Source organism: Thermobia domestica, chromosome 11, assembly GCF_964235325.1.
Source record: "Thermobia domestica chromosome 11, izTheDome1.hap1.1, whole genome shotgun sequence".
In the NCBI taxonomy this organism is placed as follows: domain Eukaryota; kingdom Metazoa; phylum Arthropoda; class Insecta; order Zygentoma; family Lepismatidae; genus Thermobia; species Thermobia domestica.
Window position 1 is genome coordinate 65,909,884 of NC_137464.1, and position 12,582 is coordinate 65,922,465.

Sequence of the window (12,582 nt, forward strand, 5' to 3'; positions counted from 1 at the left end):
TATAATTTCCTTAAACGGCATCTAGATTTTTCATATACGTCATTTACACTTCGCTCTGGGTGGACAGTTATTAACATCCCTATTATCCACCATCAGTAGGATTGTCCACACCGCCATGCAAGACAATAAAAGAAAAATAAAGATAGTCATTTGACTGCTATTTTCATCAATGAAAGCCGTAGGAAATAGTTTTGTTCTGTTTTTCTGTGCACACTGACGATGTAACGACAGGAGCGCATGTGGTTCAGATTCCATGTTAAGATGTAGGTCCACATCTCATATAACCTCGCTGCTGAAAGAGACGCTAAACTGGAAACAAAACCAAATTAAACTAAACCATACAAATTAATGGATAAGTAATCAGAGGCGATAGGTAACTGGGGCAGTCACAGCAGCTTCCCGGATCTCAGAAATAAAGGGGGCGCGGTGGCTCAGTGGTAGAGCGTTCACCTCCGGTGCTTGAGGACCCTGGTTCGATCCCAGCTCGCGCCGTGTGGACTTTGTCGTGGACAAACATCGTGCTCGTGTGTTTTCTCGGGGTTCTATAGTTTTCTCCCAACTTCTTCATTCCACCATTTCACTCATCTCTCATCAGTCTCCTTTAGTCTAGCCGGCATAATCGAGGGACGTAAAACTTAATTTCATTTCATTTTCGGAAATAAAGGGAAACTTTAATTCCAGACGACACTAAGAGGTTTCTCGTCTGGTTACTGGTCACAGCAGCTTCAGGCAGCGTATTGTGAACTGAGGCCCACATCTAAGGGTTTTGTATAGGTAATGTTAGGTTGCTTGTATGATGTTAAGATCAGAGTTGAAGTTGTGTGTACCTGAAGTATAATCAATAATAAATGAAATCTTTTCATTAACGTAGATCTGTTATTGAACATGGAAATGTTTAATTTCCTTAAGGTTTCTGTTCATTCCTATAATGATGGAGACTGCTTAGTGGATATATCTGATGCTGTTCTAAGAGCTACAGGAGCTAAAAGTGCAACAGACAACGACCTTGTAGAAAGACGACAAATTGAAGATACTTACAAAGCAGAAGGACATAACGAGGGTGTAAATAAAGCCCCCTCCAATTTAGATGGAAGTCAATCCCAGATATATGGAAATTGTTGGAAGCCTTTTGACCCTTTATATGTATCAATACCATCGATATTTCCCTTACTATTTTGCTTATTGTTGCTATATTTATCATAGTAAATAGGATTGGATAAACAAAAAATGTTACAAGTTTCAAAAGTAAATGGATATTGGGATACACATTTTAATTCATACTTTTACTAATGGTAATTAAATTCTTTAAGCTTTTCATTTATATTATGTAAGTTTATGGTGTGTCCCTCCACATTCTTCACTCATATTATGTTCACTTTAGTTACATTATCCTATCAAAGGTTTGTCTTTGTATACTATTATTTACCCTCACTCTACACTTATAAATTACACTTACCAATGCCGAGCATTTAACTTCTTTTATTTATTTTTTAAATGTACAGCTTTCATATCTAGGACATTTTCTGAGACTTGCTTCCTCCCTTCATATACATATTCTTGATATCTGGGGTTTGTTTCAGGTAACGTAATGAGTTTACAAGTGAATGTTACGACTCATAGTTCATTTCATTCATACTTCTCCCCAATGGCATCACTCAATTGGTGCCACATATGACCACGATCAGTAGAAAAATTGAGAGTAGCAACCATGTAACTTAGCAGTGCACCATCTTGCCATGTTCTGTCGTCTTAAAATACAGAAAAAACAGAGGAAGGATGTCAAGTGCTAGAAAGGTCTGTGGTCTTGAGATTAGGAAGGAACAGGACGACCTTCCTGTTCTCATACTGTATATGAAGAAATGAACATGTTGTCTATTTAATCTCAAATACTTTGTTTCCTTAAGCACATCCAGTGAGTGCACACTGAAAATGTTTTCGGATCTTTTGTTTCAGGTCTTTAATGTTCTGAACGAAACACTTGATGGAAAGGCAATAATAAATTCATCAACACAAAACAATGGATTGTTGCGCGGAAGTCAACGAAAAGAAGTAGGACGGCTTTTGATTAAGCACATCCTTTTTGAAAACCCATACAGAAAAATCCAGATGTTTGACTTCACAACCTTGGCAAAGCAAATTGTAGACCTATTTCCTAAGGAAGCTGCATCTCTTTATTATACAGCGTCGCTACCTGCAACACGATATCAGACGAAGAGAAATGCTAGCGGAATATTATACGAAGCTTACATTACACGGAGAAGGAAACTTCGGGAGTTAAAAGATCCCACCTCACCTCAGAGTTGTCCATCAAGGCGTTCTACGTCTTCGAATTTATCTTCAGTACTAACAGTAGAGGAAGAAAATGAAGGTATATAGATCTTACATTAACTAGCTTTCGTTTCATGCTAGTATGTAGTTTAGATAGTATGTAAAGTAATTTGTTACATGAAAGCAAGTATATAATGACAAATAATAATTAGTCCTGGAAAGGGCTCATACAGAGCTTGTAGTTTAAAAGGGCATGGGTTTTGGGTACTAGATTTACATATTAACTCTTATTTTCTGTCAACGAATACATACTGAACGAAATGACTAAGCTATTATCTTCCCATGGTAACAAGACATTAGAAACGCGAACTTATTCTAAATGTTATTAAATTGCATGCAGTGAGTACTTAATGATATTACACCAATCATTAAAATATTAAAGAATAAATGACTTCCATGATAAATCATAGAACGTGCAAACCAGGTATAGTTGGAGCTTTTTGGTTTTATTTTAGTTTAGCGTACCGTTCAGCAGCGGGGCTATATGAGACTTGGACCTACAGTTTAAAGTAGGATCCGAACTTCTGCCAGAAATCGAACCCGGATTTCCCACGCCAGAGGCACGTACGCAAACTTCTTACCCACGGGTACTGTACAGTATTACTGGTTTTTATACCGTGAAGCCTACTCAGGTGAATTATTGCATAAACTACTTTTACTGGCGTATCTAAACTAATGATGTACGATCAAATTAGTTTTAAAACTTCGTATTATCTACAGGTGTAGGGAAATATGCTTTATTAAAATTCAGCTCTAATCAGTGATTGATAAACTTGTAATAGCAATGTCAGGCGGATTTGGCATCTAACTTTGCATGTCACTCTACCTGAAAATATGACTAGATATGGATCACTCGATCAATAAATAGTTACTGGATTTCGCTTTACACTTTTAACTAATCACTACTAATCAATTACAGGAAAAACAATATTTTTCGAAAGTAAGAAATGGTGTTTTTTTTAGCATAACAGCACACAAAATAAACATTGTGTTAATGACTAAAATCATTTTTATAATTTAAATGGCAGGATTTAGAACGTAGTTAGTAGTATCGATTAGTTCTTCACTTGTGCTATAGGTTTTTCCCTGTTCAATGTTTAGAGGTACAACATAATATACGCTGGGCTTTGCGGCATACCTGATAGAAAACATGTTAACTTCAGTACTTTTCTATAAACTTGACATAACTGATATAAACGTCTGCTTAATTAGTAGTACTAAGATGTTTAATGAGGCTTTTCGGATGGTTGAGAGAATTCGTTGTTCAGCTCAGTTTTTGGCTGCAATCTTCAAAACAGAAATCTTTTTTTTACGTTCCACAGTTGTCATAGGCTAAGAGAGACTGCACTAATAAGAATGAATGAAATGAAGTGAAGAAAGTGGCAGGAAGCTGGAGAACTCTTCAGTGTTTGTTCAACACAAAGCCCACTAGGCGCGAGCTTGGTTGAACTTGGGACTCACGCACAGAAGATGAATGCTCTACCCCTGAGCCACTGCGGCCTCTTCAGTTTTCGAGCTACAGTATACAGGGTGTTAACTGATACTTGCAATACTGGAAAGCAACTGGAAATTTATATCGATAACGAAAATACTGAAAATATATTGAAAATTGTGTAATATTGGAAAATTCCTTTTGAGACGCTTCAAGATGGCAGCCCCTTCATCTGGGTGTAGGTAGTGATAGAGATAACTGGTAACCTAATCAGAAACCTAGCTAGTTCGAGAAAGCAAATAGTTATTTTATATATAGTTACGTTCATGTAATATGTTTGCAGTATCAAGACAGTAGCACACCTAAATGTGAACATTAAACACGTTACTCTGATATTTGTAATTAGTTGGTCTTGACTGTTTCTGTACAAATGTAATGAGACTGTAAAAATATGTAATACGGTGAACTAGCTGAGAAAAGTTTGCTGTGAGGAGTGGAGGACCAACACACCAAAAAAGTGGATTGAAAGGCATTCTGAGTGAAAAAAAGTTCCAGAAAACTCTTCTGGTTGTTGTTTTAGTCCACTAGTTTGATTTTTCTATTAGCATACAGAAGACTGCTTGTGTAACATTTTACAGGCCATTCAATACCATAGCATACAGTCGTATGTGGCACTCACGTTGTTTTGGTTCACCATAGTTTTCTAAACATTTTTCGGTCAGAATACTGGAAATATTTGAAATACCGAAGTCAACTCCAGTAGACCGTACAGTTCCTTATCTTTATATTTTAGTCATTTATACTGTGTATTTTCTTTTCTAGATGAGCCGATTGTGGATGAAAAAGTTCAGTGGCTTCAGAACAGTAGCGATCCATGGGCACTAGTTGAAATAAATTGGAACGACACAGTCCTCAATCGCATGCGGGAAGTCGAAGATGGTGCAGGAACTGTCGTGGACTATTTTAACAAATATCCTGCTCTAAAACAACCTCAAGGATTTCAATTAGTAAGTGTTGTACGTTTATATATGAGAAATTAATCAATATTGGGTGTCCCCAACTCTCAGCATTTAAGATGTTTATCAAAATACGATGATTATACGATTCTAAATTCTTCTAGAGCAGTGTTCAGCAACTAGTGTGTCGCGGCACACCAATGTGCCTTGTCAAGGTGAAAGCTGTCACGTAAACGTTTACCTATTGTAAGACATTATTGAACTCTTTATCCCTGTTTCTGCGTGCCGAGGGGGTGTCAAAGTTCTCAGGAGAACTGCAATCACCTAATCACCTAAAAGAAATCCACTTAGGAGAACTGCAACAAGGATGGTATTAGTACCTTTCTACATAGTCACTGTGCCTAGCGACACATTTTTGCCAGCGGTTCTGCACTTTCCGTAAGCCTGTTTTGTAAAAGTCTGCAGTTTGGCTTTGAAACCATAGTTCCTCAGAAATAACGTCTTTCCTACTGTCAAAATAACATTCTCTGAGTGGATGCTTCATTTGTGAGAAGAGAAAGGTCACTTTGGTGGGTCAACCTTTCATATCCTAATTCCACTGCCTTCATGGACACGAGCTGGTACATTGTCTGCCAACAGTAGAACCCCTTGTGTGGCCACTCCACGATGTTTCTTCAATTCCTCTCGTGACTTAGTCAGGAGATGGGAATAATAGGTAATAGTTAGTTCCTGTCGTAGGTAATCTTCGTGATGACCCCTTCAGTCTCAGAAAACTAAAAGCATCACTTTGGTGGCCGACTTCTGTGTTGTCTTTTTAAGGGTTGGAAGGAGGGGTGTTTCCATTGTTTGCTCATTTCCTTTGCTTATGGATCATAAAAATAAACCTAGCGTTCGTCAGTTGTCATTAGTCTGCCTAGAAGGTCCTCTTCATCTCACAGCGATGCAACATTTCTTTGCAGCGTCGTCGCGATCCCTTCTGGAATGATCAGTCGTGGCACTCATCGTATTGACACTTCCTGAAAATGCAGCTGGTTGTGAGTATTATTTCAGGTAGACCCATATCCATATCTATGCACACAGAACATTTTCAATGGTAATCCTCCTGTCTTCCATTATCTCAACTTTCTCTATCAAGGCGACATCATTCATGAAAGATTGTCTTCCAGATCTACAGACGTCCGCGGTGGTCATTTGTAAGTTTGGAATTGGTTTCCACTTGGATCCTTTCATAGGATGGGGTTTCATCCTCAGACTTCTCTTCATGAATCTACTTTCGTGATTTCCCCTGCAGATGGAGGAATTTAATGACGCTTCATGCTTCAAGCTTGCCAATCATCGCACATTCAGAGGTTTATCTGGAAAAAGTTGTAACTAGTCCATGTTCACGGTTCACATACGTGGACCTAACTATAAAATGCATGTCCAAGGGGGGTTGTAGTTCGTCATTCTAGGTGATTGTACGAACTTGTTGATGCTTCCTCATATACTTGTACAGTATTTAATTTCCTGTAATTTTTTTTCGAAAGTTGTTGGATTAAAACAACTTGCATGACTGTAATACTATGTCTTTCGCAAAGTGTTCCGGAATTTAGTGATAAGGTAGTCAAATTATCACAGAGGCCAAGAACCCATTTACAATATCCGTAACGTTGCTAATGCTTCCTGCAAGGATATTATGAAAATAACCTCTCTCAGCTATTAGTGAAATTTGAAACATTCTTCTACTGAAATTACTTAGAGTTCATTTCCAATTCCATTGTATTTGTGAGAGTTGTAGTTTTAGACGTAGCCTGAAATTAAAGCGTCAAAAAAGGAGACTTCAACCATTCAATGAAGAAATGACTTGCATTAACAACTATTCCTCCACGAACCAGTGAAACGGACACAAATGTCACATTGGAGGTATAACTAGAATTATTTATTAACTTATTATAACAAAAGTATATTTATTTTATGTGTTCTGAAGTATAACTTCATACACACAGAACTAAATCCATGTACTTGTGCCATAATATATTTTAATACATTTTAATTGACATAAATAATTTATAAATGTGTGACTCAATTTGTTTAATAATAATAATAATAATAATAATAATCTTTAATAACGTGCTTAGAACTAAAATCAATAATACAACTCTTGGTCGTGTAATTCAATGATACGAATATAAACCTATAGAATACAATAAAACCATAAAACGATAGAAAATATTATGCTAATTACATATGAAATAAGTGAATTAAACCATAGTCAGTGCATTAAGTCATTGCAAATCAAGGTAAATAAAATAGTTTTAAGATGTTCAATGATTGTAATGCTTTACAGGTCTTGAGACTAAAACTTGTTTTGTTGCTAGGTTAGGTGGCTCAGTAGTACTTAACTCTCGTGCATGGGTTCTTAGTTTGATCCCCGGGTAAGTTTGTGGCTTACAACATTGCACCTGTGGGTGGATTTCTTACAGTATTAATTTCTTGCAAAATATTACCTTCAATCTCATATTGATTAAAAATAATAAACAAAAATATTTGTGAAATAGCTGCAAAAATTAATCGTAAGACTGTCCAACTGGTACGTGTATGTATCGCTGTTGGTTGAACATATGTACTTTTTTTTTTGCTCCATTGGTGTTTTAATGTTTACAATTTTCTTTTCAGCTGTTACACGATTTTTCGTACCTCTATCCAGAGAAGGACAACTGTTTCTTCAGTACTATAGTGGCAGTACGAGATAGAATAATCAATATCGCTGAAGAACGCATAAAGACTTCCAGGGATCCAGAATTAAAGCATCAAATTTCAAATTACATAGGACAAATTAGAGGTAATGCAAATTCAATTTTAATTTGAATTTTGAAGTATCTCTGAAAGTTGCGTTTCGAGCATAGACAATCATGTTACCTGGACCCACTCTGTCCTAACACTACATATTTCTAATACAGCTTAAGTGGGTCATATCACAAGTAGGTAGTATTTTGTATTTTTTTTATTTTTATTTATTTTTATTTATTTATTTTTGTTCAAAGGCTTCCATGAAAGGCTCCCTAAGCACGAAATATATTTGTTTCTGGGTACTTTACAAGAGTTTAAAAATTATTCCTCTCTTAGACAGAGTGGGTAAGGTACTGGTAGGCCCACAGCGGTATAAACTAGTTTTCCAACTAGACCAGTAACTATCATTCTTTGAAAAGGAATGAAGTTTCATCTTAAAACAAAATGCGAAAGTTATTATTCCTTATCATGTACACTTATTATGTTTCTGCTCCATATTTGTATGGCATTTGTTTAATCGTTCTGTTGTATTACGGAACTTATATTAAATTCGTTGTCACCTTATTTCTATTCTAAGGAAGGCTTTGGATGCCAGATGAAATTTCGTTGATTGAAGCAGTACTGTTGATATTGGCTTCGACGTTATGCACCAAGGCTAAAGGAGACTGTGCTAATGGTGGTGAACAAAATGGTAAAATTGTTTGAGAAGTCGAGAAAACCCACGCACACTGTTTGTTCACCACAAAGCCATTTGGCGAGAGCCTCTCCGTTGATCTAGTGACTAGTGTGTGCGTCTTTGATGCACGTGGTCTCGAGTTCAATTCCCAGTGAGAGCACACAAAAAAGTTTAGTTTAACATTCACTTTAGTTTACCGTCGTTCTGTCTTTTACCCTAATGAACATTACCGTGTAACATTAAACAAAAATGTAAATAAAACATATATGAAAACTTACGATCATGATCAGCAGAGTAGAAAATAAGGACAATTATATATATTTAGAAAGTACTAACTTGGATATTGAATGGATTTTAGAAGCTAAAACTAGGGATGACATATGTTCATAATGAGCTATTTAGCATGTGCTGAATTCGTAATGCAATCAAGAGACTGAGAACTGAAATTAAACAGAAAACTTAGTGAACCTTCACTTTTACAATAAAATAGCTTAGTTTCACATACATGTTCATAGACTAAGGAATATTGTCAAATAATACTAGGATTTAGTTCGACCTAAACAATACACTGGTATATATTTTGAAGCTAGTTGTTAATTAAGTGTTAAGATAACTCATTGGAACTCTTGGCTTGAAATCATTGAATAATAAAACCATATTAGTCATAGTAGGTAAAAAATAGAATGAGAAAATGTTTCGACATCCAACCATAATAGCGTGTAATTTTTCTTTACTATGACTGGTGTTATCAGTAAATATCAGCTGGTCGCTTATCTTCGTATTTCTGAAATTATTCTCCGCATCATTCAATAGTGATTTTATTTAATTCTTTCAATTAGTTCCCTCTTAGTTATCACCAATGTTTGTCAGTTACCGGTAACTGAAATACTCAGAAGTGTCGATTATAATTTAGCTCTAGTTTACTTTCACACTGAACGACCCGATTATAACTACTGTTGTTCTTTTCAGATCAAGATCCTGACTCAAGGAGTCTAGTGGCCCTTCCGTTAATTCCTTACATAATTGGAATTCCGCCCTGCAGACGGAAGAGAGGATTTACAACATGGAAACCATCGCGCTCAGAAATAAGAGATGGATTCATAACTCAAGTTGCATCAGGAGATGACGTACAGGTGTGCGTTGAATCCCGAAGGAACAAACTCCAACGTCTTGGACGGTCTTTCCAGCCCCTTGTGTTATTTGTTGGTGACAATCTTACGGAAGTGAAGGGAGTGTATGTTGTAGTGGATCACACATATTATTCCATGCACAGTGTAATCCAAGCTGTAGATGTTGCTTTCAAAATTTTTCAGTCCGTTGGTGCTCAATACCCAGAAGAAGCATCAGATATTTGGCTCGTCATACAGAGAGGATTTTACAACATAGAAACAAAATTCGATCGTATAAATCAAGCAGTGAGGAACTTACTAGCGGATCTTTGCCTCTTAACTATTACATAAAATGTATACGTGTTACGGATGTGCGAAGAAATTCCCTGTAGTATCTAACTTAATAAAGCACATGAGAATTTACTGCAGGAAGTTAACTACTGGTACGAGGGATTTCCGTTGCGGCGAAAGAAGGTGCTTTCGCCTCTTTTCATCGGGAGTTACTCTTAAAAGACACTTAGAGTCCATTCAACATGTACTTCGTCCCCATCAGTCATTGATTCCCAATCAAACCTAAATATTGTACTTTCTGATACCCCTTCTACACCCACGCAAGATTTTGTTCATGAAATAACAAAAGAAAACGCTATAGCACAATTTGTATCATCACTGCATGCAATGCCACTTATTCCTAGTTCTACAATTCAGTTCATTGTGGAAAACTTGAATAATTTTTTACATGCCTCAAAAAATATTCTTGAAACCGAATTTTATAATATGGTTGGTAGAGATAATGTTCCAAGATACATTCAAGAATGCTTCGAAAAAGTGTTGTCATCACATGCTGCATGTGTAACGGATCTTCGTTCAGAATATAAACGTCTTCAATTCTTTGAACGTTTGGAAACGTACATTGCTCCCATAGAAATTACAATTGGGCAACGTATGGAGTCCAAACGTTCAGGAGATGGTGTCGGTTTTGTATCTATACCTTGTACAATGCAGCTTATACCTATCAATGTTGTTCTTCAAAAATTTTTTTCAATTAATAAAGTCTTATTTGAAACCTTACAATATTTAAAGTATTTAGAAAATGATGCAATCTGTTTAGAAAACATTGTGCAGGCGAAAATTTGGAAAGATGTACTGAACACAAGTGAAGGAAATTACCTTCACCTTCCCATGATACTGTATTTCGACGATTTTGAGATTGGGAATCCTCTTGGTAGTCATGCTACTATTCATAAATTAGGTGCAATTTACTTGTCGTTGCCCTGTCTCCCCACTCACTACGCTTCCCTTTTGAATCACATTTTCCTTCTCGCATTGTTCCATTCATCTGACAGGAACAAATTTGGAAACAACATGGTTTTCCAAAAAATAATTGAAATACTCAATGAATTAAACCATACGGGTGTATCAGTGGCCACCGATGTTTTCAGCGGAGCTATTAAGTTTCATGTTGTGTGTTTATGTGGCGATAATTTAGCCTTAAATGGCATATTGGGTTTTGTGGAGAACTTTGTGGCAAATTATTACTGTAGAATCTGTACTTGTAGCAAACAGCAGATGCAAAGTATGTTGTATGAAGATAAAACGTCATTGAGGAGCATGGAAAATTATGAGCAACATTTACTCTTAAATGATACGTCGAGAACAGGTATCAAGGAGAAATGTGTTTTCCTTAATTTAAATGGATTTAAACTTTTTGATAATGTAGGAGTAGATATTTTACATGACTACTTAGAAGGTGGTTGTCGTTACGTAATGAATTTTGTTATTACTTATTTAGTTCAAGAGACGAAACTAGTTCCATTGAATATTGTACAAGCTCGATTGTTTAATTTTGATTACGGTCCGGATTCTTCGTCCAAACCTGTGAATGCATTAACAGTGGAAGGATCCAACTTGAAACTTAGAACGTCTGCTTCTGAAATGGTTATATTAGTTAGGTATTTTGGTTTACTTTTTGGCTATTATGTTCCAAGAAAAAATGAAGTGTGGAATTTGTATACAGCGTTACGTAGAATTTTGGATAGATTGTTAAATAAGAGGGTTTATAATGATACGTCTGAGCAACTGACATATTTAATAGCAGATCTTAATGAGACATATTGCAACCTTACTAAAAGTTCGCTAAAACCAAAATTCCATTTTCTTTTACACTATCCTAGTATGCTTCTTAAGTTTGGACCTTTGACCCAAGTGTGGACAATGAGATTTGAGGCCAAACATAAAATTTCTAAAATTGCTGCCAGGGCGTCTTCGAGCCGTGTGAACATATGCAAAACAATTGCAATGAAAAACCAACTAATATTGAACGACATGATTTTAAAAAATAAACCTGTGTGCTCTTTCATTTGTGGAAAAAAGCGAAAAGTGGGAACTATCATCACTAGTTTGCTGAAACAAAAGTTTTTTCTGACATCGAATCCTGTGATATATTCTGTAGCCTGGGTAAGAATTAAAGGTGTTAAATTAGATGTTTCTTCTGTTGTTACTGTTGATCTGTGCACTGAAAACTGTTTACCTATATTTGCCCAAATAACGGATATATGGGTTACTGACGATGAAAGAATATTTTTATTATGTTCTTTGTTCGAAACTAATGATTTTGACCTACACTTCTTTGCATATAAAGTTTCAAAAAAGAATGAATCTGTTTGGCTTCGTTATAGTGATCTGATGACGTACATACCAAACACATTTACAGTTATGTCCGATCATAGTCTCTATGTAACTGTTAGATCGCCTATAAACTAGTTTACATACCATAATGAACAAAACGAATAAAGTTACCGTTCATTTTTAAGTAACTAATAGGAACGATGGTACTTGAAATAGACCGCACTTAAGATGGAATCCAAAACACACGATATTAGGAAAACTATTGAAAAAAGAAATAACAAGGTAGTGAAACATATCTACTTGTAGAAGTTATAGGGCACATATGTAAGAAAAGTGGCTTACCTTGTGTCTGCATATTACTTTAGTTAAATATATTCTTCCTCTAGATATGTAGTCAGCACCATTTTTATTACGGTTACCGAATTCTTACTTTAACATCTATTAAGTTTTGCATTATTTAGAGAACAATTGCTGCAAATTATTCAGTGATTTAATTTAGTTTTTTGATTCCTTTTAATCATTGTCCCTGTATTTGCTGCCTATTAAAAAAAAAACTTTGTTCACAGTACTGATTATTGTGGAAATAAAAAATTTCTTTAATTTATTCTTTACCTGGTTATCTTTTTTGGAAACTCTTTTGCAGGTATAATACTTGAATTTTAGGACAAGGATATTTGAAAATGT

The 12,582-nt window shown here is 35.8% G+C and overlaps 2 protein-coding genes across 10 annotated transcripts in view; both read left to right on the forward strand.

The window, feature by feature from the left end:
• LOC145664133 (uncharacterized) overlaps nucleotides 1–9,693 on the forward strand; it is a 32,648-nt gene extending 22,955 nt beyond the window's left edge. For 8 of the 9 annotated variants that reach the window (XM_081730517.1, XM_081730519.1, XM_081730518.1 and 5 more), the window contains 5 exons: nucleotides 910–1,143; nucleotides 1,954–2,368; nucleotides 4,583–4,767; nucleotides 7,372–7,537; nucleotides 9,131–9,693. In XM_081730517.1, the coding sequence (XP_081586643.1) occupies nucleotides 910–1,143; nucleotides 1,954–2,368; nucleotides 4,583–4,767; nucleotides 7,372–7,537; nucleotides 9,131–9,621 (1,491 nt within the window). In that variant the 3' untranslated portion in view covers nucleotides 9,622–9,693. The remainder of the gene's footprint in view (nucleotides 1–909; nucleotides 1,144–1,953; nucleotides 2,369–4,582; nucleotides 4,768–7,371; nucleotides 7,538–9,130) is intronic. The other variant, XM_081730524.1, reaches the window with a different exon arrangement.
• A 354-nt stretch (nucleotides 9,694–10,047) lies between these two features.
• LOC145665154 (uncharacterized) lies at nucleotides 10,048–12,033 on the forward strand. Its single transcript, XM_081732434.1, has one exon. It carries the CDS (start codon nucleotides 10,048–10,050, stop codon nucleotides 12,031–12,033), a length of 1,986 nt encoding a protein of 661 aa, XP_081588560.1.
• Nucleotides 12,034–12,582: the final 549 nt, after the last annotated feature.